Raw genomic sequence first — 26,673 nt, forward strand, 5'->3', positions numbered from 1 at the left:
TCCATTTTTTTTTTAAGTTTTGAAATTATAATTTCATACAACGTGGAAATAATTGTTCAAGTAAGCAAAATAGAAGGGTGAAAACTAACTATATGAGCATGAATTATAGCAATACAATGACATTCAGTAACAAGGAAAAACAATACCTCAATTATTTTTTCTTCACCCAAATGTTTGAAGTGACCTATTCATTTGCCTTAACACTTGGTGTTATCAGACTATATTTTTTTGCATGAAGATCTTTTTTTCAACTACTGAGACTGCTGCTTAAATTTTAATCAGGTAAACAGTATTCTTTCCATCATAATTATTTTTAAACTTTTTATGAAGAAATACTTTAATGCAATTATTTAGAACCTGGCTCCCCAAATTACAACACATTCTGCTTAAATCACACAATATCAGATACAAAGAGTAACACCCACTTCCACACGGAGAAAGGCTCAGCAGTTGAAAATGTAATCAGATTGTCAGCATGATAGGTAAAAAAACACAGAATTATTGAAAGAAAATTAAATTTAGAAAAACCTTATTCAAAGAAAAGGGAGCATTTTGCACAGACTCTGCTTCATTAGCTGTCACAATGCAGTAAAAAGAAAAAAAAAAGTATATGACAAATTTGCCTATTGGATTTACATTCTGGGACTCTGAGAAATTTTACCATAATTATTTTAGGTTTTCTGTTAAAAATACACTATTTTGTAAATGTCTGATGAAGAACAGTTTTACGAGTTCCACAAATATAAGACCACCAATGTCACATCAAGTCCTCCTAGTTATAAGTTCTGACTCCCTCTGGCCTATTAATAATATTAACAGCTAACAAGTGTTAAACTTTTACTATATACTGGTACTTTTCTACATATCTTACATGCTTTAATTAATTCACAATAACTTATATCTTAAACATTATTAATAACTGCATTTTATTAGTTATTAGGAAGAAACAGAGGCACAGAGGGCCTAACTAATTTTTCCAAGGTCACACAGCAAGAAGACACAGGATTAAACTTAATACAATCTGTCTAGAGTAGCACTGTTCAACAGCAATGTGATCCACCCATGTAAATCTAAATTTTCTAGTAGCCATGCTAAAAAATATAAAAAGCAGGTAAAATTTATGACTTATTTAATCTCAAATATTCAAGATATTACCATTTCACCATATAATCAAATACAAAAGATATTAAGCATCTTACATTCTTCTTTGAGTATTAAGTCTTCACAATCTGATGTGTGTTTTGCACCTAGCAGACATTTCAGTTCAGACTGGCCACATTTCAAGTGCCAGGAGCTCAGAGTTGGACCATGAGTTCCAGAGCCTGCTCTCTTACCTGCTAGGCTAGCTACCAGAAAGGAATCTAAAAAGGTCTTTGTCGTCATTATTAGAAAATATTCATCTTTTCAAATATACTTAAAATACTAGTAATCTAGCAGCATCCCATCATTTGATTTTTTTTTCCCCAGTTGGATCTTGAGAGTGGGACAGAGAAAAAAGTTCATCCACTTGGAGAGACAATCCACCATGTGTGTGCACATCCCGCATCAGCTCTCATTACAGGTATCTTTCCAAGGATGCCTGTACGGCAAACATGCTTGGAACACGAAGACGGTGTCTGCCCTGGCCAGGAGGGCAGATCTGTTTCCTGACCACGGTAATAACATCCTCCTCTGAGGATGCTAGTGGCTCCCTTCTAAGATTGGGGGGTTCCTAGGCTTGGGGATCCTCCACTGGGATACAAACCCACTACAGGCCTTGGGAGGTAAGAGGAACCAATGCCAGCACGGAGCCCACGCTGCCTGCTAAGCCACGACCCAGGAATGCTGTGTCTTCTGCTGCATCTATAAAGGTAGAAGGCTAATTTGTTAGTCTGAAAGTAGGGTCAAGTCTCAGACCCCTCACTGTTCCTGACACAACTTTTTTTGTGTCGCTGGGTTCTGAAATAGGCATCTCCCAGAGAAGAGAACTTAACATTTTTCGATGGTTAGGACAAAGATAAACTAAAGTTACTGTTTTAGGATTAAGGTTTCAGAAAAATGGCAGGAAAAAAATAAGCTTGATACGGTTTCCCCGAATACTACCAGCAGTTAATTCCTGTTACGAGCTTATCAAATCACCACTTAAATTCCTTCACCACAGCAAACAGCTCTAAGTGTTTTCAGTTTCTTTTACAAAATAGTTACGTATACTGTACCTTTCCACAACATTTGGCTTTGTCTATAATCTTCAGGGCAAACTCCTTTCCAGTTGACCTATGAATAAACAGAGGAAGGCCATTTAAAGACACACATCAAAGACACCATCCTTCCTGATTTCCTCTCGAGCAGACTCTGGGAAGAAAGACTGGTTTCCTCCTCTATACACCAGAGAGGATGCTGAGTGGAATCTGGGAGAAAAATCCCCCGAAAAAGATTTTTTTTAAACCCACAAAGCCACACTGTCAATCTCCTGTTATAAATATCAATCATTACAATATTATTAAGTAACTCACATATTTAAAATAGTTAAATTCTGTTGCATCAGAGCTGGATGAAAGATATTTTCCCACACTTAAATCTCAAAAATAGTTCTCTGAGGAGACAGAATAAAATTTAGAAAAAGGAATCAAAGTAACAGAAAAATTTCTTTTATCAATGTCTTTACATGAATCCATTAGCCCATCAGGCCACAATTTAAAACTGAGAAGTCCCTAGGCTTCCACTGTCCATTTCTCAGTCAAACTGCAGGGAAGACCTGGAGCTGTCTCACCCACACCTCTCAACACCCCAGTCTGCAGGCGTGTCCAACTCTCTGCGACCCCATGGACCACGGCCCGCCAGGCTCCTCTGTCCATGGCATTCTCCAGGCAAGGATACTGGACTGGGTTGCCATTTCCTTCTCCAGTGATAAAGTATGAAGTAAGAGAAGTGAGTAAGAGACATCATTTCCTTGGACACAAGAATCTGGATGATGCTATTTAACCTTTAATCACCTTTAACATCATTTAAGCTGAACATACCAAAAATACATCTTTCAGAATTCAGGAGAACAGTTCAACAAAGAACACTGTGGTATTCTCAGAACACATTAGTTCTCTCAATCACAAGTTACATTTGCCAAGTGGTCATAGTAACACTAATGGCCTACCTTGGAAGAATAAATTTTATTTAAATTAGTATATGGTATATAGACAGAATGTGGTCCACTGGAGAAGGGAATGGCAAACCACTTCAGAAGTCTTGCCTTGAGAACCCCATGAACAGTATGAGAAGGCAATATTATAGAATACTGAAAGAGGAACTCCCCAGGTCAGTAGGTGCCCAATATGCTACTGGAGATCAGTGGAGAAATAACTCCAAAAGAATGAAGAGATGGAGCGAAAGCAAAAACAATACCCAGTTATGGATGTGACTGGTGATAGAAGCAAGGTCCGATGCTGTAAAGAGCAATATTGCACAGGAACCTGGAATGTTAGGTCCATGAATCAAGGCAAATTGGAAATGGTCAAACAGGAGATGGCAAGAGTGAATGTCGACATTCTAGGAATCAGCAAACTAAAATGCACTGGAATGGGTAAATTTAACTCAGATGACCATTATATCTACTACTGTGGGCAGGAATCCCTTAGAAGAAATGGAGTAGCCATCATGGTCAACAAAAGAGTCTGAAATGCAGTACTTGGATGCAATCTCAAAAACGACAGAATGATCTCTGTTCATTTCCAAGGCAAACCATTCGATATCACGGTAATCCAAGCCTATGCCCCAACCAGTAACACTGAAGAAGCTGAAGTTGAACGAGTCTATGAAGACCTACAAGACCTTTTAGAACTAACACCTAAAAAAAATGTCCTATTCATTATAGGGGACTGGAATGCAAAAGTAGGAAGTCAAGAAACACCTGGAGTAACAGGCAAATTTGGCCTTGGAGTACAGAATGAAGCAGGGCAAAGGCTAGTAGAGTTTTGCCAAGAGAATGCACTGGTCATAGCAAACACCCTCTTCCAACAACACAAGAGAAGACTCTACACATGGACATCACCAGATGGCCAACATTGAAATCAGATTGCTTATATTCTTTGCAGCCAAAGATGGAGAAGCTCTACACAGTCAGCAAACACAAGACCTGGAGCTGACTGTGTCTCAGGTCATGAACTCCTTATTGCCAAATTCAGACTTAAATTGAAGAAAGTAGGGAAAACCACTAGACCATTCAGGTATGACCTAAATCAAACCCCTTATGACTATACAGTGGAAGTGAGAAATAGATTTAAGGGACTAGATCTGATAGACAGAGAGCCTGATGAACTATGGACGGAGGTTCGTGACATTGTACAGGAGACAGGGATCAAGACCATCCCCATGGAAAAGAAATGCAAAAAGGTAAAATGGTTGTCTGAGGAGGCCTTACAAATAGCTGTGAAAAGAAGAGAAGTGAAAAGCTAAGGAGAAAAGGAAAGATATTCTCATTTGAATGCAGAGTTCCAAAGAATAGCCAGGAGAGAAAAGAAAGCCTTCCTCAGCAATCAATGCAAAGAAATAGAGGAAAACAACAGAATGGGAAAGACTAGAGATCTCTTCAAGAAAATGAGAGATACCAAGTGAACATTTCAGGCAAAGATGAGTTCGATAAAGGACAGAAATGGTATGGACCTAACAGAAGCAGAAGATATTAAGTGGTGGCAAGAATACACTGAAGAACTGTACAAGAGATCTTCACAACCCAGATAATCAGAATGGTGTGATCACTCACCTAGAGCCAGACATCCTGGAATGTGAAGTCAAGTGGGCCTTAGAAAGCATTGCTACGAACAAAGCTAGTGGATGTGATGGAATTCCAGTTGAGCTATTTCAAATCCTGAAAGATGATGCTGTGAAAGTGCTGCACTCAATATGTCAGCAAATTTGGAAAGCTCAGCAGTGGCCACAGGACTGGAAAAGGTCAGTTTTCATTCCAATCCCTAAGAAAGGCAATCCCAAAGAATGCTCAAACTATCACACAATTGCATTCATCTCACACACTAGTAGAGTAATGCTGAAAATTCTCCAAGCCAGGCTTCAGCAATATGTGAACCATGAACTTCCAGATGTTCAAGCTGGTTTTAGAAAAGGCAGAGGAACCAGAGATCAAATTGCCAAAATCTGCTGGATCACTGAAAAAGCAAGAGAGTTCCAGAAAAATATCTATTTCTGCTTTATTGACTAGGCCAAAGCCTTTGACTGTGTGGATCACAATAAACTGTGGAAAATTCTGAAAGAGATGGGAATACCAGACCACCTGACATGCCTCTTGAGAAACCTGTATGCAGGTCAGGAAGTAACAGTCAGAACTAGACATGGAACAACAGACTGGTTCCAAATCAGAAAAGGAGTACGTCAAGGCTGTATATTGTCACCCTGCTTATTTAACTTATATGCAGAGTACATCACGAGAAACGCTGGGCTGGAATAAGCCACAAGCTGGAATCAAGATTGCTGGGAGAAATATCAATAACCTCAGAAATGCAGATGACACCACCCTTATGGCAGAGAGTGAAGAGGAACTAAAAAGCCTCTTGACGAAAGTGAAAGATGAGAGTGAAAAAGTTGGCTTAAAGCTTAACATTCAGAAACTAAGATCATGGCATCTGGTCCCATCACCTCATGGGAAACAGATGGGGAGACAGTGGAAACAGTGTCAGACCTTACTTTTAGGGGCTCCAAAATCATTGCAGATGGTGAATGCAGCCATGAAATTAAAAGACGCTTACTCCTTGGAAGGAAAGTCATGACCAACCTAGATAGCATATTAAAAAGCAAAGACATTACTTTGTCAACAAAGATCCGTCTGGTCAAGGATCTGGTTTTTCCAGTGGTCATGTATGGATATGAGAGTTGGACTGTGAAGAAAGCTGAACACCGAAAAATTGACGCTTTTGAACTGTGGTGTTGGAGAAGACTCTTGAGAGTCCCTTGGACTGCAAGGAGATCCAACCAGTCCATCCTAAAGGAGATCAGTCCTGGGTGTTCATTGGAAGGACTGATGCTGAGGCTGAAACTCCAATACTTTGGCCACCTCATGCGAAGAGTTGACTCATTGGAAAAGACCCTGATGCTGGGAGGGATTGGGGGCAGGAGGAGAAGGGGATGACAGAGGATGAGATGGCTGGATGGCATCACCGACTTGATGAGCATGTGCTTGGGTAGACTCCGGGAGTTGGTGATGGACAGGAAGGCCTGGTGTGCTATGATTCATGGGGTGGCAAAGAGTCAGACACGACTGAGCGACTGAACTGACTGACTGGTATATAGTGGTAGAGAACCCATCTTCCAATGCAGGAGACGTAAGAGATGTGGGTTCAATCCCTGGGTGGGAAGAGGCGGGCATGGCAACCCACTCCAATATTCTTGCTTGGAGAATCCAGGGACAGAGGAGCCTGGCAGGCTACAGACCATAGGGCTGCAAAGAGTTGGACACAACTGAAGCAACTTAGCATGCATTTGTGCATGTATATATAGTGTGTTAGTCACTCAGTCATGTTTGTATATATGTGTGTAGAGTATAAACCTGCTTTCTATTTTGAGAGATGTATCAGGTCTCATTCATGAGCCAGAGAAAAATGGGAAAGAATACGATTTGTTAAAAAAAATAAAATCTCCTACAGCACTTCCCTGTGCCAGGCTTTGTTCTCAATGCTGTAGTTGTATTAATTCATTTAATACCTGCAGGAACCCCCTCATGTAATATTTAATTTCATATTATCAGTAGTCTAGGACACAGGAGTTCTGACTTTATTCTAGATCAGAATCAGCCAACTTTTGCACATATTAATATTTCTGCTTTTCCAGCCTTATTTTAAGGTCTTGATTTCTCAAATGGTAAACTATTAAAACTGGAAAAGATTCAGATTAGAGTCTTTGTACTTACAGGCTGTTTTTCGAGCTGTTCTAAGTGGTAATTTTTGTTGTGGGGGGGGTGGGCAGGAGGTGAGTTTTCCAGAAAGTTCTGGTAACTGCAGTTTTTCTGTTTTGCTACATCTTTGGTGGAGGTTTACTGCTCATTATATGGTGCAGAAAGCAACTCCTTTACTTAGCTCTGGTTACACAGATTGTTGCCCAAGCAACAGGCATCTAAAATATGACTTCTAAAGGCTCATTAGAAACCCAAGGCAATATTTGGTTTATACTATGGGGAAGGGCTTCTCTGGTGCCTCAGACAGTAAAGAATCTGCCTGCAACGAGGGAGATGCAGGTTTGATCACTGGGTGTAGAGAAGGGCATGAACCCACTCCAGTATTCTTGCCTGGAGAATCCCATGGACAAAGGAGCCTGGCGGGCTGCAGTCAAGCTGCCCGTGAGCGTGCAAAACCACTAGTCCCTAGGGCAGAGTCTTTGAGAAGGCCTTCTGTTCATTCAGGTAAGAATAAATTCCAAGGCAGAAATGTATGCATCAGTGAACAAGCGATTATCTTCCCTCACCTGTCCATGCACTCTTTGACGACTGCAAAATTGCCATCTCCAATAACTTTCCCAATTTTGTATTTCTCAAGAAGAGTGGACGACTCAGAGCACCTGTTCCCATTCACACCTGCGAGAAAGCATAAACGCACACTCTAATGAACACAGCACACTGCACCTTGACTTTTACACCTTTGTAAAACAACAAATCTAAATGCACTTCTATATCTATACTAAAACTAAAGAAAATCCTCTGAGCATATTTTCTTAATAAAACACCTGAATCACCAATTTTCTTTTAGCCTTGTTGGCTAGAATCAGAAAGCAACAAAATCAAGAAGACTCTCCTGAGTCCCTTGGACTGCAAGGAGATCCAGCCAGTCCATCCTAAAGGAAATCAGTCCTGAATATTCACTGGAAGGACTGATGTTGAAGCTGAAACTCCAATACTTTGGCCCCCTGATGTGAAGAGCTGACTCACTGAAAAAGACCCTGGTGCTGGGAAAGATTGATGAGAGAAGGGGATGACAGAGGATGAGATGACTGGATGGCATCACCAACTCAACGGACATGAGTTTGAGTAAGCTTCTGGAGTTCGTGATGGACAGGGAAGCCTGGTGTACTGAAGTCCATGAGGTAGCAAAGAGTAGGACACGACTGAGCAACTGAACTGAACAAATTCCTGAAATATCATCTGAAAATAAGTGATTAACTTTGGGTAATAGGGAAGTCTAACTAAAAGTCTAAATTTTTTGTCAATTCTGGGGAAAGGGGAAGGGGGTGATGGTGGGGATTTATTTTTAGACATTTCTTTCTCAAGATTTTCTAGTAAAGAAAATTCTGGCCAGTCATGAGCTAAGCTAAGTTAATGCAAATTTCTGGCTCAAAGTTATCTCAAAAAGAAGGTGGGGGGAGGGACAGCAGGAGGAAGTGGTTAAGACTGCACTTTTCACAATGCATCCTCAAGTGGACTGTATGCAGCACACATCAGAGAAAGAAGCCTACTTAGAGTATCTAAGAAAAACGAAAGTCTACATTTAGGAATTGTAGGCAGTTTCAGTTCAGTCGCTCAGTCGTGTCCGACTTTGCGACCACATGAACCACAGCATGCCAGGCCTCCCTGTCCATCACCAGTTCCCAGAGTTTACCCAAACTCATGTCCATCGAGTCAGTGATGCCATCCAGCCATCTCATCCTCTGTCGTCCCCTTCTCCTGCCTTCAATCTTTCCCAGCAGATTGCCACTAGGGAAAAATAATGGAAACCCAGAACTAAAATTTGAAATTGGGATTGCTGAATTAACACTGATGCGACCCCTGACAAGTAAGGCTGAACAGGTTGACTGGTGTCATGACCTCACGGTATTTAGGGAGACCGTCGTAAAGCACAAGGGGATGCGTGGGTCCGCCAAGTTCACACGGACGGCTTCCGTTACAAAAAAGTCAACACACTGAGAACTACCTTCAGGACTCAGGCAACGGTCAACTTCAGGCCCTCCGTTGACATTGGAAGAAGATCGGCCATGTGCAGAAACCTGCTGCAAAAAGACAGTGCTTGTTATTTATTCAGCTTATCGACTATGTGGGTAAGTTTCCACATAGAATCATATAGAAACAGAGGAAGCATCCCCTTGCTTCTCATCTCACCCGTCCTCCTATACACAGCCCCATTAATACAGTTCTCCCCTAGACACAGTGCTTTCAATTAGTATCATGAAAACTGACACTGTGTTCCTCTTCTTTGATACTGTGTTACTTTTGATCTCAATGAAGTAAAGAAAAGGAGACTTTCAGGGCATCACCGATGAACAAGCTAGTCACCCACAGCACATGCCCTCTGGAGGGTTCGGCACCCAGACAGCAGCTCTGACTCAACCAACTCCTTTACACCCTAAGACAGCAGGACTTCCTCTGCGGCATCACAAGGATTTTTTTTTAAACTAGGAATCAAAGGGAAATAAAAGATAAAACTAAATGATAGGTTCCCACCTAACAAAAAGCTGAAGTCCCCAGTCTAACACACAAATATCTCTAAATTCTTCGGCAAACTGAAAAGGCAGAGAAACCCGAGATCAAATTGCCAACATCCAATGGATCATCGAAAAAGTGAGAGAGTTCCAGAAAAACAGCTACTTCTACTTTATTGACTATGCCAAAGACTTTGACTGTGTGGATCACAACAAATTGTGAAAAATTCTTCAAGACATGGGAATACCAGGCCACTTGACCTGTTTCCTGAGAAATCTGTATGCAGGTCAGGAAGCAACAGCCAGAACTGGACATGGAACAACAGACTGGTTCCAAATAGGGAAAGGAGTATGTCAAGGCTGTATATTGTCACCTGCTTATTTAACTTCTATGCAGAGTACATCATGAGAAATGTTGGACTGGATGAAGCACAAGCTGAAATCAAGATTGCCAGGAGAAATATCAATAACCTCAGATATACAGATGACACCACCCTTACGGCAGAAAGTGAAGAGGAACTAAAGAGCATCCTGATGAAAGTGAAAGAGGAGAGTGAAAAAGTTGGCTTAAAGCTCAAGATTCAGAAAACCAAGATCATGGCATCTGGTCCCATCACTTCATGGCAAATAGATGGGGAAACAGTGAAAACAGTGGCTGACTTTATTTTTGGGGGCTCCAAAATCACTGCAGATGGTGACTGGAGCCATGAAATTAAAAGATGCTTACTCCTTGGAAGGAAAGTTATGACCAACCTAGACAGCATAGTAAAAAGCAGAGACATTACTTTGTCAACAAAGGTCCGTCTAGTCAAAGCTATGGTTTTTCCAGTGATCATGTATGGATGTGAGAGTTGGACTGTGAAGAAAGCTGAGAGCCGAAGAATTCATGCTTTTGAACTGTGGTGTTGGAGAAGACTCTTGAGAGTCCCTTGGACTGCAAGGAGATCCAACCAGTCTATCCTAAAGGAAATCAGTCCTGGGTGTTCATTGGATGGGCTGATGCTGAAGCTGAAACTCCAATACTTTGGCCACCTCATGCGAAGAGCTGACTCTTTCAAAAGACCCTGATGCTGGGAAAAGATTAAAGGTGGGAGGAGAAGGGGACGACCGAGGATGAGATGGTTGGATGGGATCACTGACTCAATGGACATGAGTTTGAGTAAGCTCCGGGAATTTGTGATGGACAGGGAGGCCTGGCATGCTGCAGTCCACGAGGTCTCAAAGAGTTGGACACAACTGAGCGACTGAACTGAACTGAAACTGAAAAGGGCTTCCCGGGTGGCTCAGTAGGTAAAGATGACGTCTGCAATGCAAGAAACGCTGGCAGACATGGGTTCTATGTCCGCGTGAAGAAAATCCCCTAGAGTAGGGAATGACAACCCATTCCAATATTCTTGCCTGAAGAATCTCAAGAAGAGGAGATGAGAGTCTACAGTCCATAGGGTCACAAGAGTCAGACAAAATTGAAGCAACTGAGCACACACAGGTAAACTGACTATTTCTGTGATGATACGTACGTTTGTCATTGTTATTATTGTCCAGTCGCTCAGTTGTGTCCAACTCTTTGCAACTCCATGGACTGCAGCATGCCAGGTTTCCCTGTCCTTCACCACCTCCTGGAGCTTGCTCAAACTCATGTCTATTAAGTCGGTGATGCCATCCAACTATCTAGTCCTCTGACATCTTCTCCTCCTGCTTTCAATCTTTCCCAGAATCAGGGTCTTTTCTAAAGAGTCAGCTCTTCGCATCAGGTGGCCGAAGTATTGGAGCTTCAGCTTCAGCATCAGTCCTTCCAATGAATATTCAGCATTGATTTCCTTTTCCTTTAAAATTGACTGGTTTGATCACCGTGCAATCCAAGGGACTCTGAAGAGTCTTCTCCACAGTTCAAATGCATCAAATGACAAAATATGTATCATTATTTACTACTATTTTAAGTATCGTTTATTATTCTGGAGGCTTATGGAATTTTTTTTCATAATTCCCAAGGGCCATTACACTTCCCAACTCAATCTTTTCTCTTTCTTCTTTAACTTTCTTTCTTCTCTTAAAAAAAAAATAAAGTATTCCTTTTAGGAGTTTATATGGTCAAAGGACTTACTGATGCTAAAACCAGGAGTGGTGTGTCTTGCTAAGAAACCCAAGGCCACTGAAAACCAATGCTGAGATGCACCAAATTAGCCCTCCCCTGAGGAGTAAACACGCTTCTCCTAAGTGTGTGTCCTGCACTCTGACAGGTGAGTAGTCAGGCAGAAACGTGGGTGTGTGTGTGTGTCCCTTTCTGGCCACCCTTAACCTGATGAAAACTGCAGGTGGCTGAACACGTCGCTCCTCAGAACTCACTCACTCTTTCCTCATAATACAGGTCATTGGTGGACACAGTTTTTCAAAATTTAGCTTTTTCGCTTGTTTCCTTTTTCCCTGCTAAAATTGAAGGCAATTCCAAATTCAGCAGGAATTTATGCTAGAATGTTTAAAAGTCAGAATTTAAAAACCACGCCCTAGAAAGGGACCTGAAGGGAAGCTGAAAAGAAAACCACAGCATTCTCTGCAGCAGCTGTTGGTACAGCGACCACTCCCGCCCCGGGGGTCCTCCGCTTCTGGACAGCCCCACCCCCCGCCTCAGTCAGCGCCAGCCTCCCCACGCCACGACTGCTGCCAGGGCAGCCTTTCCAGAGACTTCTGATCCCAGAACCTCACTGTGTCATCATAACCAACAGAGCAACCCTCAAGTCTTCAGCCCACCTGACAATGCAGGAGGCATAAGAAACCTGGGTTTGATCCCTGGGTCGGGAAGATCCCCTGGAGGAGGCATGGCAACCCACTCCAGTGTTCTTGCCTGGAGAATCCCATGGACAGAGGAGCCTGGCAGGCTACAGTCCATGGGGTCACAGAGTCAGACACAACTGAGTGACTGAGTTACAACAGCAGCAATGTAAATCATCTAGCACAGACAACCACAGGTAGCACTAACTCAACATTAGTTATTAGTGTGTTTCCTCAAAACGCCTAACATAGGGCCTTTGCATGAGTGTATGAGAAAGGCTTTTGAATTGTTGAGTGTACAATGGCTCCAAGAGACGTTTCTATATAATTCACTCCAAGTCAGTTTTCTCTTCTAATGCAACACTTCTGGATTGAAAATTGTCACTCAAGGAAATAAGAAATCCAAATTAAATTCATATCAACTGGATCCTTAATGAACAGTATGAAAATGCAAAAAAGAGATGACACTGAAAGATGAACTCCTCAGGTTGGTAGGTGCCCAGTATGCTACCGGAGAAGAGCAGAGAAAAAGCTCCAAGAGGGATGAAGAGGCTGAGCCAAAGCGGAGGCAACACCCATTTGTGGATACGTCTGGCGGTGAAAGTAAAGTCCGATGCTGCACAGAGCAATATTGCATTGGAACCTGGGATGTCAGGTCCATGGTAAATGGGAAGTGGTCAAACAGGAGATGGCAAGAGTGAACACTGACATTTCAGGAATCAGTGAACTAAGATGGACCGAAACAGGCAAATTTAATCCAGATGACCATTACATCTTCTACTGTGGGCAAGAATCCCTTAGAAGAAATGGAGTAGCCCTCATAGTCAACGAAAGAGTCCGAAATGCAGTACTTGGGTGCAATCTCAAAAATGACAGAATGGTCTGTTTGTTTCCAAGGCAAACCATTCAGTATCACAGTAATCCAAGTCTATGCCCCAACCACTAATGCCTAAGAAGGTGAAGTTGAATGGTTCTTTGATGACCTATAAGACCTTTTAGGACTAACACCAAAAAAAGATGTCCTTTTCATCAAAGGGGACTGGAATGTAAAAGTAGAAAGTCTAGAGATACCTAGAGTAACAGGCAAGTTTGGCCTTGGAGTACAGAATGAAGCAGGGCAAAGGCTAATAGAGTTTTGCCAAGAGAACGCACTGGTCATAGCAAACACCCTCTTCCAACAACACAAGAGAAGACTCTACACATGGACATCACCAGATTGTCAATACCAAAATCAGACTGATTATATTCTTTGCAGCTGAAGATGGAGAAGTTCTATACAGTCAGCAAAAATAAGACCAGGAGCTGACTGTGGCTCAGATCAAGAACTCCTTATTGCAAAATTCAGACATAAATTGAAAAAAGTAGAGAAAACCACTAGATCATTAAGGTATGACCTAAATCAAATCCTTTGCAATTATACAGTGGAAATGACAAATAAATTCAAGGGATTAGATCTGACAGAGTGCCTGAAGAACTATGGACGGTGGTTCGTAACATTGTACAGGAGGCAGTGATCAAGATTATCCCCAAGAAAAAGAAATGCAAAAATGCAAAATGGTTGTCTGAGGAGACCTTACAAATAGCGGAAAAAAGAAGAGAAACAAAAGGCAAAGGAGAAAAGGAAAGATATACCCATCTGAGTGCAGAGTTCCAAAGAACAGCAAGGAGAGATAAGAAAACCTTCCTATGTGATCAACGCAAAGAAATAGAGGAAAACAATAGAATGGGAAAGACTAGAGATCTCTTCAAGAAAATTAGAGATACTGAGGGAACATTTCATGCAAAGATGGACTCAATAAAGGACAGAAACAGTATGGACCTAGCAGAAGTTATTAAGAAGAGGAGGCAAGAATACACAGAACTATACGAAAAAGACCTTAATGACCCAGATAACCATGATGGTATGATCACTCACCTAGAGCCAGGCAACCCTGAATATTCATTGGAAGGACTGATGCTGAAGCTAAGGATCCAATACTTTTGCCACTTGATGCCAAGAACTGGCTCATTGGAAAAGACCCTGATGCTGGGAAAGATTGAAGGCAGGAGGAAAGATTGAAGACAGAGGACGAGATGGCTGCATGGCATCACCGACTCAGTGGACATGAGTTTGAGCAAACTCCAGGAGATGGTGAAGGACAAGGAAGCCTGGCGTGCTGCAGTCCAAAAGACAGCAAAGAGTGTGACATGACTGAGCAACTGGACAACAACAGATTCTTAACAGAATAAAGATAAGAAAGTCATTTGGGGGAATTTTCATATCTGAAAAGGTAAATAGAAAGATGCCTTTTGATCTCAGCTCACCTCTAGGTTACAGGGATGGAGGGGTGGACTGTCGATGCCCGGGGGAGCAGTGGTGGACAGTGGCCTGGCTGACCTGCATGTCTGTACTTCACAACCCAGGAAGGGGCCGCCCCACACCCTTGGGGCGCAGCAGGCTGGGTCTGGCCTGGGCACTGGGCCGGAAGCACCTCCCTGCCTAGCACTCAGAGCCCGGGGGGTGTGCGGGGTGCAGACCCCACCTCCACCGCGGCCTGCCTTTGTCCCCACTCTCCTCTAGGCCGGTCTGCTTAGCTCTCCTGGAAGTGGTGACCCTCTTCTCAAGGTCTCTTTCCTGAGCTGTCTGAGTACGTTAGTTCATCACAAACTGATGTGCTCTGTGTGACTCACGGGCTCTCTAAGAGAGAAGTCCAGAAAGAGGCGAAAAATGCAGGCATCTTTACCTCACTGTACGTGTTCAGAGGGACGGGTGATTCCCTGGAGTACTGACTGAATTCCCATCAACCACAGTCACATTCTCAACGTTTCTTTTGATTAAATTCTCATTCACACCTATCCTGATTCCCAGCACTTACAAACTTGGTTTGTGTTGGGATTCAGAGGTGGCAAGGGGCCAGAAAAGACACCAGGAGACAGAGGAGGTGGTGGACGCTGACGGTGTAGCGACCCAACAGAGAACTAGGCTGAAGCTGGCCTGCGAGGGGGCTTGCAGACAGTGTGAGCATGCGGGACAACACAAAGGCTGTTTCCACGTGTATCTGACAAAGGTTTCACTAAATCGCCAGGAAATGCAGCTCTCTTAGCAAAGGCTGACCGCAACAAGAGCATTTTTCAAAACTCTCTAACAGAATGATACTTTCTTTCAAAGTGCTAAACCTCCAGCCTTTAAAAACTAACAGAAGTGACATATCTGATTACCTGTCTAAACATGTTCCTTTATTTGGGGAAAAAAAAAAAGTTTTCATGAAGAAAATGAAAATGCATACAAAAACTGACGGAATCATTACATTATAACACAGCTCAACAGACAGGACATGATTAGATGCAGGGACGGTTTTCCTTCCCTCCGTCAGCAACAACCTGTGCTGGACTTTCAGAGGATGCAAAGATTAGGGCCATGGTCTTTAGAGCCTGAAATTTACAGTCTAATGAAGAGGCATATGTGTACATGCAAAACCCTTCCTGGAAACCTCACTGTTCCAGAATGTGGTTCTTTCTGATGGCTTGTAACCCATGTGCAGGAGCTGTTTTGCTACAGCATGAGTCTGCACTTGGCACAACTGAATCACACCTCTACCCTCTAAGTTTGTTTGACCTCCCAGCAATGAAGCCTGGTGCTCCGAGAATCCAAGAAAAGCTGGGTATCCACCAAGACCTCTGGACAGATCCCGAGCAAACGTGAAGTGTCTAGTGTTACATATAAGGCACTCCTGGTGCCCTGAGAGACAGGCAGACAGCAAGGAAGGAAAACACAAGGGCAAAAGCAAGGACTACAAGATCCCCTCCGTTGACCAGGCAGAATGTATGGATTTTCCCGTCCCTGGCAAGAGAACTATTCTCTTATTGAAGCAAGGAGAGAATAAAATACAGCATTCCTGATTAAACCTGTCCCATTTCTATTGTCCAACTAAATATTTTTATTAAAATCTCTTAAAATGCTAATGTGCTTCCTCCTTCCATCAGCAGCCAGGACACTGAGACATCATGAAGACGGTGCCTGGATGCTGCGTGTGAATGAGACGCTCTTCAATAAAGTGTAAACGGATGGTAGGAGCATCTGGACTCTTTCGAGATATTTTCCATAATTACTAACTCGTTCAAAAAGATGCAGTACACTTCTCTGGTGGTCCAGTGGTTAAGGATCTGTCTGTGAGTGCAGGCGACACTGGTTCCAACCCTGGAAGATCCCACATGCCTTGGGGCAACCAAGCCTGTGCACCACAAATGTTGAGCCAGCGATCTGCAAGAGAAGCCACCACCATGCGAAGCCTGCCCACAATCAGAGAGCAACCCCTGCTCGCTCCAGTTATAGAAAGCCTGTGCACAGCAGCAAAGACCCAGCACAGCCAATAAGTAATTTTTTCTTTTTTAAAAAGATGCCCTAATGTTAGTGGTGGGGAGAAGAGGGAACTTGTTTCCTGATGAGGTCACAGAGGGTGAAGGGAAGCGATGGAAACACTGAAGACCCAGCGAGTGCATTCTCTGTGCTCCCCACCACCACTGGCCTTCTCTCTGGCAGCAGCAGCCCCAGTTTTATGAATAAGGAAGGAAGGAAATTGTACCAGAATCCACTTCTGCTAAGAACTTTAAAAAGAGACTTGAAAACAGAGCAAGAAAATCTATGAAGTGCTCTCACCTGCCAGCACCACCTAAAAGAGCATTCCTGGCAGACAGTACATCCGGTGACAGACCAGCTTCCCACATTTTCAGCAAAGTCAGTGTCCTACATTACATTTCTTTGACAAGTGGATTATTACTATTTCTATGAAATTTAAAGAGAAGTGTTAAATGCTATATTAAAATTGTGAAGTTTTGTTCATAAACAAGCAATTCTAAGGGGAGGAAAAATGCAGCAAAAATAGTTCTGTTAATGCTGGTCTCTACTTCATTATGGTTTTCATAAAAAGAAGCATTTGAACAGACTCTAGCAGATATACTTGCGTAGAGAGTTGACTTTCTTGAATGCATCTTGGAAAATGGCACTGTGATTTTAAGTGGCCTGCTGTAGGGATCAGAAACATCTTCTGTAAAGGGTCAGAGAGTAATATTTCAGCCTTTGTGGGTCACATGGTCTTTGTCACAATTACTTAACTCTGCTGTTGTTGTGTGAAAGCCAGAAACCAAATAGAAACAAAGGAGCATGGCTGTGTTCCAATAAAACTTTATTGAGAAAAACAAGCGATGGGCCAAATCTGGCCACAGGCAAATAAATCCCTGGTCCACAAGAATTTTCTTAGGAAAGCTTTTCCTCCAACATAATTCTTACACTTTTAAACACTAGAACAGAATGAACCCCAGGGTATGATGTTATAAAGCAGCAGTTCTCGGTCCTTGGTTGTATATTAGAATTCCCAGGGAAGATCTGAAATATTCTGTTGCAAGGCTGCACCACAGATGAAAGAATCCTTGCATGTAGGGCCCAGGTATCAAGATATTTTTAAGCTCCACAGAAGATCTAATGTGTAGCTAAGGTTGAGAACCTCCATGGACGAAGTTTCTCGCAGGAATTATAACTGATCGTTCAGCTACCTTAACTTCTCTCTGTCACTTATCCAGTAACCTAACCACTGTGAGTCATCCATGGCCCAAGGACAATATTCCCTTTGTAAGGAAAGGAAAGACACTCATTACAATTTATTGAACGCCTACTTTGAGCCAAGTTGTAAACTGAATACTTTTAAATCTTATAAATTAAGTATTATTTCATCTCCATTGATCTGTGAAGAAACCAAAGCTCAGAGACATTATATCACTTGCCCAAATGGCACAGCAAATGTAAATTCAGGATCTAAACTCGGACCTGGCTGCTGAGCCCAGGAGCTCTTTGACTAGTCTCACATTATAACCTCGAATCGCTCATGAAGTCTTGCACCCAATACAATTCACTGATCAAAATATTCATTGTGGTATATTTAGAACATGCTTTCAGGTTTCATAACTATAATCACCTTCCTATAATTTAGTCAAATAATATATAAGTCGATAAATAAATACACAGCGTTTCCTCATCTTAAAGAGGTCTTCAGAAAAAATTTTTCTTTAAAACGATGACCTCTGAAATGTATTGGAAGATTTTTTTTTTTTAATCAGTATGCTACATTATTACTTGTACTGATAAATAGATTTGCTTCCATTACCATTTTTTGTGGTGTTTTTAAAAACTATCAGAAGCATCAGTTCCATTAATTAGAAGGAAAACCAGTGTAAATCAGGCGTGTGTTTAAAAACAGAAGCTTGGGGCTTCCCTGGTGGTTCAGTGGCAAAAAATCTGCCTGCCAATGCAGGAGACATGGGTTCGATCCCTGGTCTGGTGGGATCCCATGTACCTCAGAGCAACTAAGGCCGTGAGCCACAACTATTGAGCCTGTGCTCTAGAGCCCAGGACCCGCAACTACTGAAGCGCTTGTATCCTGGAGCCCGTGCTCCACAACAAGAGAGGCCACTGCAACCAGAAGCCTGAGCACTGCAACTAGAAGCAGCTCCCTCCCGCTGCAGCGCAACTCGAGAAAAGTCCAAGCAGCAACAAAGACCCAGCACAGTCAAGAATAGATAAACAAAATTATTAAAAAAATAAAAACAGAAGCCTTATCACTTTTTACTGGATTTGTAATAGTGTACTCTGAAATACTTCAGTATGAGTAAGGAGATATGAGAACAATTAATCTGAATCAGCACCTAGGGACTCATCACATACAAAATATTCTTACCTACAGCCACACCTTAGACTTGGTTTCACCTGGGACAATCAGTGGTACTTGAGATTTGTGACTGGTTAATAGTGGAGAACAACAGTATACACAACCCCACTGTCTGTGCATGTACATGGTTTGAGACAGTGGCCACCTCAAGTCTATGAAAGTGTAACAGGGAGGAACGAACCTGAGTCCATACTGGCTGTTTCTTTTACTTTCCTTTTTTTTTTTTTACTTTTTTTAACTTTACTTTACTTTTACTTTGCATTCTATTGCTTTTGCTACAAGTTAATAACTAAAAGAATGTTGTCTATAGCTCGAAATATACAGGACAGCCCATCATCAAGGCTCTGATTTTTAAAGGTATAACATTTCTCCATTCATATAGAGTTAAAAAGCTGCAGAATAGAGAACAACAGTTGCCTTGAAGGAACGTTGTGACCTGACCTACACCCACAGCTCTAAGAACATGCCCCCTCTCTTTTTAGTATAAAAGCAGCCTGAATCCTAACTTGGGTGAGATGGTTCTTTGGGACCCTAGTCCACCATCTTCTCAGTCTTCTGGCTCTATGAATAAAGTCACTACTCTTTGCTCAATAAACCCTCTCTCAATTTACTGGCCTTTCCTGCGGTGAGCAGTATGAACTTGGAGCTGGTAACAAAAGGGCTTTGTGGAACCTGCCGACTTTGGCTTTCTGTTCCTCTGAGTATCGCTGCCACCTCAGCTGAAGACATGGTTTGCCAAAACCAGCAAAGAATCTCATCACATCCCTATTGGGTAAGCCTTTCAAGCAGTGTTGCCTTACTGGATTTTGAGCAACAGTGGTATGGGCACGCCTACCTGCTAAACACGTCAGCATACCTTCAGTGTGATGTACCACCGATTTCCAGGGTGTCTGGGTGCTGGGAGAGGTGACTGTTACTTTCAGTGTCAACAACATGGGCCATTCTGGTTTTGCACCGGCACAGAACAGCTCAATGCCACGACCTAAGTAGTAACACCACCCAGTTATCTGAGGCATGACCGAGAAGAATGTCTAATGATCCACTTTATGAATAAGAGGGTGTTTGAGATAAACACATATGCTGTTTCAATCAGCATTCAAATAAAGTTTATACAATTGATCCTACCTTACACATTGATTTGCCTGGCAAACTCTCCACCCCCATAAAAGTGGGCTTCCACCCAGCTGAGACATTTATGCACCAAATGCTTCTTTTCTGCTGATCAACTACAATGTACAAATCAATGACCTCAAACAGAATCTGCAAGTCATCATGATGATTGATTTCTTTAGGGCACCAAAATCTTCAAAACTGCTTAGTCCCTCTTTTGCTTTTCTGTCAACAAAATCATTACATGCAGAGATTAAGTGACCACTCACCATTTCTGAGGTAATAAAGGGTGTCAGTCTCTTCATACTAAAGACCGTTAACTAGTTTTTAAATACTAAAGAAAGCCTAAGCTCCAGGGAAAAGCCAAAAACCTCATCAAGGTCAGAAGCTACTGAGGATTTACATTTCACAGCTTCGCAAAGAAGTTTTGAGTTCAGAAGGTCAAAGAGTTACATTTTAGCTCTGCCAATCAGTATGAGGTACTACCAGCCCTTTCATCACACTTCACAAATCTGGAAAATCTTTCACCGCCAGTAGACCCAGGAGACATCATCAGATAAAATATCATCATATTAGACAGCTTATAATCTCAAGATGTTGGATAATGTTCCAATGTCCTTTTTTCCCTTTCTTCTTTCAACCAACAAGAATGCTCACAGTAGACAGCCCCTGGGCATACGCGTCAGCATCAAAATGTGAGACGTTTCAGCCCCCAGTGTCCACAGATGTGCCCCTCACTCTGAAGCCTTGAATTACTACAGCCTTGAAAGTCTTAAACTGGGACGTGGATGATGAATTAAATTTCAGGGAAATGCTTTCTTCATCCATCTGGCAGCTGATGACACATTTAGTACTCTTTATTGCCTATCTGTCCTGAAGAAAACGCTGTGATTTAAACACAGTAAATATTCCTGAAGGGAAGGTTATCGGCTAGATCGAAGGGACTCCGAGGAACTTGGGCAGAGGAAACAGGAGATCACAGGCTGAGGTCAAGGAGAAAACGGAGGGTCCGGAAGACGGGGATTAAGAGAAGAAACTGTCGGTGGTGGGGGGGCTCTAGGATTTGAAGGGGAGAGAAAAAAATGGGCAGGGGGTGATGGGTCTACAGGATAAAAGGACTGCAGGGAGAACAGAGCAGTGAGATTTATGGGGAGAGAGACTCATGGTCCTCAAAAGGGAGAGCAGACAGAAAGCTGCTGAGGGGGCAGACGCGGCCGAGGTGAGACACTCTGGGTGAGACGAAAGCAGAGGGAAGGGCCGTGGGCGCCAGTCTCCAGGACAGTCCCCTGGTGTTCATGCCCACGTGGAGTCCCCTCCCACACTCACTGGACGGACGTCTCCAGTTCCCAAGCTCTGATGGAAACGATGCTGTCCCTGCCATCCGAGGCAAGGTCACAGACAGGGGAACTTCTGCCAGTGCTCTTTCAGATCCCTCACTCTCAGGAAACACAGCTGCAGCATTCTGAGGCTACTGAAGCCAGTCTACAGAGGAATCCACCCAGTGAGGAACTGGGGCGTCCTGCCAAGAGCCGGCACAACCTGCCTCCAAGTGAGCGGGTCGCCTTGGGAGGGGATCCTCTGTTCCCAGTCAAGCTTCGGGCGACTGCGACCTGGGTGCGCAGCTACAACCCCATCTAAGGTCTTAACCCAGTCAAGGTGTCCCTGAATTCCTGACCCACAGAACGGTGGGAGAACTGTTTTAAGCTGCTGAATTTGGGGATAGCTTGTTACTAACAATATTACCTACAGATTACTGATAGGGTTGAATGATGTCGAGAGAGCAGGAAGGGACTTCCCTGGTGGTCCAGTGGTTAAGAATCCCCCTTCCAATGCAAGGGACGTGGGTTTGATCCCTGGTTGGGGAACTGAGATCCCACAGGCCTAGGGGCGACTCAGTGTGCATGCCACAACTACTGAGCCCAAGAGCCACAACGCAGCCCAAAATAAATAAAAAGAAACAATTTTAAGAGAGGGCAGGAAAACAGAGACAAAAGGTAGAGCTGGGAGGGCAAGTCATAACAGGAAAACAGAGAAGGTAATAATATAGCAGAGAAGTCTGACTTCTCTCATTTTCTCTTTCCTTCTTCTCACCTCATTGCATATCAATTTTTTTTTTCCTAAGTGAAACTTCTCTCATGTGAAAACTGAACCTGGACATCCCAATGCTTCTGATAATACAGATGGAACAACAGAATATAAAAGAATAACAATAGCATAATAGAATAACAAAGTTATTCTAAGTGCTTTCTGTATATTTAATCAGCTAACCTCAACCCTGTGGAGCAGGTCCCAGAAATCCCATTTTTCACAGATAACGGTGATGTGACTTGTGCAAGGCCACACAGCTAGTGAGTGGTCAGGCCAAGATGGAACCCAGACAGCCCAGTTTCCGAGCTCCCACGCTGAACCACGTCAGCATCTTGTGTCCATCTCAGACCAGGGGCCTCTGGGCTCACCCTTCTGACTGCACGCTAGGGGGAGCTGTCTCTGCCTTCACCCTCGGGCTTAAGGGGGCCTCAACTGGGACAGATTGGACTTTCACAGAAAATTTTACTAAGTAAGGAGAACACAACTTGGCGACTGAACAACAAGGAGAGTAACAGGAAAATAAACAAGAGTCCTGAGGAGGCATGTGCCCTGTGTCAGGACACAGGCCTAGGACAGCCTGGCTCCCCATATGCCTGACTGAGGTGGGCAGCCTGGTGCTGTGGAGGTGGAGGTGGCCCATGTCTGGCTGCAAAAATGTCTCCTCCCCACTGTCAACAAGAGGGGCCCTGTGTTTAGAAAAGCCAGATTCCCCAAACTGATACAAAATCAAGGCCAACCTCTCAGCCCTAGGGTCTAGGTTCTGGGCAACACGGCCCATGGGGACCTGCCCAGTAGCCCTAGCAGCCTCCTTTATGAATTTCTGGTCTGAGGACAAAGTTCCAAGCATCCAGCAGACCAGCCTTGCTTTCTCACTGTGTCCTCGGTGGCCAGGAGTGCTCATGTGCATGATCTACTTTCAAATCCCAGTCATGCCCCAGTGCTCACCACCTGTGGTCACAGGACCACCGGGGAACATCATCCCATGCCCGGGGCCTGTGCCTGCTGGGCCAGGACCACGACATCCGTTTCCATCCTGTGCGGATCTTGACCACACTCAGCTCCACTGCTGGCTTCCAAAGGAAACCAGTAACCCTAACCTACTGCAGACTTTGTCATCCCACTAAGCCTTAGGGGGTCAGGCAGAACTGCTGGTCACACAGGGTAACCACTTCCCTTGAAAAGAATTATCATTAGATACAATGAACAATCTCTTCCACCGGTCTCCCAAGAAGGCCGACAACAGGCCTTCTCCTCCACCTTCCTCCTCCCTTCACCCAACCTCTCCCAGAGCCCAGGATCCCTTTTCTCAACCCTCCCCTCTCCCTGTCCCTTCCCCAATCTCACAACCCAGTTTTATTCAGAGCATCTAAGCCCAGGCACTCCCCCTCCTAAAAGACCTATGCAGCACAGCTTTCCAAGGGGCGCCTGTGTTGGGGTTGTGGAAGCAGACCCACGGGGGACGGGGAAGGTCAAAGGTTAGAGATGAAGCGCTTGAGAGGGTCAGAGATCCCAACCAGCCACCCAGACTTGAGCAACTGACTTTATATCTCCGTCAGATTCTCCACCTATAAGATGAAGACGAACTAAAATATCTGGGGTCACTTGCGGTTTCCACACTCTATGATTTTAGGGGACTATCTAGCAAAACCAGCAAGTTATAACTGAGGAACAAGTAACTCTCAGTTGTCCTAACATCCTTCAGTTTTAGGTTTAAAGAACTTTAATGACTTGGTCGCCACCCTGTTTCTTAACGTTCCCAACTTGCAAAAAACACAATTTGAGGAAAGCTTTGTTTCTCTCCTGCCTTTGGCCCAGCCCCTGAGAGAGCCTGACTTTCTGTGAGCACTGAATGGAGTGGAGTTGTCTTCCTCACAGGAGTATTACCCAGAAAACAATGAGGGCATTTTGCGGGGGAGGGGGAGCTGCTTCTGAATCCCCATGTTTTTCGAGGAGCAAATAAAAACACCACTGCCGCCCTGGAGTCAGAGATTGATCATCATAATGTCACTATTTTTCATTTTTAATTATTTTAGTGTCTCCACCCAAACACCAGAATGGTTCCCAGAAACTGCCACAAGGAGTGGGGTGGGGGATTGTGACAGAATATCAGATTCTGCTCACCTCTGCCTTAACTCTGCTAAACCCACTATTAAGTAAAACCAAGACGGGGGCAGGGGCGGGGAGGCGGCCACGTGCTGAAAGCTGCGTCCTGGGGGACACGCAGGAGTGGCAACTCCTGCCGTGCTGTACCGGCCTGGTTTGTCTGCTTTTGTCAGTTCTCTGTAAAAAGACTACCCACAAAGCCATAAAAGCATCTAAGTAGGATAAGTTGGGGTAAAGAGCTGCTGCCCGTGAAGAACGGCCCTCCACGGTCAGACAGCCCCTCTTAATGGATCTTAATGAGCTGTTTTAAATGAAGGGAAGGAAAAAGCCTAGCACTAACACATATAATTATCCGCGATTCTCCATGTGTAATGTCACTTAATAGAGGAAAATAATGCAAACGTGGACAGATGCCGACTAGAGCTTTACAGTGACATCAAAATGAGGGTATTTTGTACAGTAAGAAGCACAACTAAGCTGCAGGATTTCAAAGGCAAGTTTTCCTGCCAAGGACGACACACACCAGGCCCGCGGGGAATCTGCGGGCAATGAATGCCCACAAAGTATGGCCCCTGGGAACAGGCTTAGCTTCATGTCCGAACAGCTGACGGGTGAGCAGAGACTTGTTTAGCTTTGAATATTTACCGTAAGATTCAGTGAGTCTATATCAGCTTGAGTGAGAGGAAGAGAAATGGATTCCCCAGCTTCCTAGACAGGTTTTTGGGCAACTTACAAGAACTACAATCTTAGCACTGTAGGAGTCATCTAAAGTCAAATGTTCTTATTTTACAGATGACCTAAAGAAAGCCCAGAGGAGGTCTCGCAGCTGTCAGCCAAGCCTCAGGTGTGCTGGAGGAGAAAGGAAGAGGTGGGAGGTCATGAAAGGACTGTTACCCTTTATTTTACCAGTGATTTCAACTTCAATCTTGACTAGGATCAGCATTTCCTGTAACTTTCTTCATCTCTTTTTGCATCAATAAATGATCCATGAGCACTTACCATGAAACCATGTATGCTAAATTCTGAGGTTACTCTAAATACTAAGATATATCTATTGTAGTTGAGAATGCTTTTACCTAATGTCTCTGCAATCTTATTAAACCTCATTAGCATGTCTTAAAAATCCCACTGGAGGACTTGCCTGGTGGCCCAGGGGTTGAGAAGCCGCCTTGTAATGCAGGGCACATGGGTTTGAGCCCCAGTGCCCACCTGTACATCACAGTTAGAGAGCCTGCGTACCACAGAGAAGTTTCCCAGGTGGCACTAGTGATAAAAAACTTGCCTGCCAATGCAGGAGACACAAGCAATTCGAGTCTGATCCCTGGAACAGGAAGATCCCCTGGAGGAAGTCATGGCAACCCACTCCAGTATTCTTGCCTGGAAAATTCCAGGGACAGAGGAGCCTCGTGGGCTACAGTCCATAGGGTTGCAAAGAGTCAGACACGACTGAAGTGACTTAGCAGGCACACACGTGCCACAGTGAAGATCCTAAGTGCTGCAACTGAAACCTGATAGAGCCAAAAATAAATAATTTTTTTAAAGTTCAACCGTACTATTAAAAAAGAAACCCAACTCTTCACTTCAGATTCCTGCATCTGTGAGTGATCTCCTCCAAGTATATGCACATGTGTAAAAGAATGAGTCTGTATCAGAGCAGAGCAGCATCAACTGACCTGGTGGCATCCACAGGAAAGAACAATTGTGGGCTAAGAGCTGAAGACAGGATAGGAAGACAGACAAGAGCCCACATCACCGATGGAAAAGGGGGAAATGATTAAGACCCAGGTGAGCACGGTCTGAGGTACCTTCTGGGATGGCCAGAGACAACCAGAGGCCAAGGATCACAGCAATGCTGCTTCCAGCAAGAGCTGGGGGAGAAATGCAGGAGAGCCTTGCAGGTGGACCACTGGAAAGCTTCGTCTGGGTCTGCCTAGGCTGACAGTCACCAGCACTAGGAATCACCTGCTTTTGCTTTAATAAAGGATAAAACAATCGAAACTGGAAACAAGGTAAATTGACTTGATTTTTACTTCAGTGTTCTTGAAAGTTACCTGGAGTAAAACACAGAGCACCACCAATCTATTCTGGGGAAAGGAAGTTGGGAAAGAAAAGCTGAAAATAATTACATTAGCGACTTTTAACTGATACAGCTTTTCTTTTGGAGTTGACATTTAAGAATTCCATTGAAATCATATTAGGCACTGACCTAAGTCAATTTAGCACTTCAGAAAATGGCCAGTTCTTTTGATAAAGATCAGGAACTTCCAGCACTTAGAGGTTACCTAGAGCTCTGCGCCCCAAATGCCAAACTGACTATTGGTCCCTCCACATTCTGCCAACATACATAAGCAAGCAGGCATAATACCAGACAATATGTCCTTTTCTAGTGGAAATTTCTGTTATTGATGTCAGGCACTTAGACAAGAATATAGCAAGGTCCCTCTGGAGGTAGACACAGCGTTCCCAGGACCCGACCAGCACGCCTGAGTGTCGGATGGAGAACACAGCCCTGCAGACAAGCAGAACC

At 43.7% G+C, this 26,673-nt stretch overlaps 1 protein-coding gene across 6 annotated transcripts in view; it reads right to left on the minus strand.

The window, feature by feature from the left end:
• The window catches only part of DCLK2 (doublecortin like kinase 2), a 181,550-nt gene that overhangs the window by 31,133 nt on the left and 123,744 nt on the right, over nucleotides 1–26,673 (minus strand). For 3 of the 6 annotated variants that reach the window (XR_011490582.1, XM_070474776.1, XM_070474774.1), the window contains 3 exons: nucleotides 8,877–8,949; nucleotides 7,438–7,546; nucleotides 2,196–2,253 (listed from right to left, as the gene is read on the minus strand). Coding sequence is in view for 4 of the 6 variants with exons in the window: in XM_070474776.1 (XP_070330877.1) it covers nucleotides 2,196–2,253; nucleotides 7,438–7,546; nucleotides 8,877–8,949 (240 nt within the window). In the remaining 2 variants the exon portion in view is untranslated. Of the gene's footprint in view, nucleotides 1–2,195; nucleotides 2,254–7,437; nucleotides 7,547–8,876; nucleotides 8,953–26,673 lie in introns of all 6 variants that reach the window. The other 3 variants (XR_011490581.1, XM_070474775.1, XM_070474773.1) reach the window with 1 other exon arrangement.

This window comes from Odocoileus virginianus, chromosome 12, assembly GCF_023699985.2.
Source record: "Odocoileus virginianus isolate 20LAN1187 ecotype Illinois chromosome 12, Ovbor_1.2, whole genome shotgun sequence".
Classification (NCBI taxonomy): Eukaryota; Metazoa; Chordata; class Mammalia; order Artiodactyla; family Cervidae; genus Odocoileus; species Odocoileus virginianus.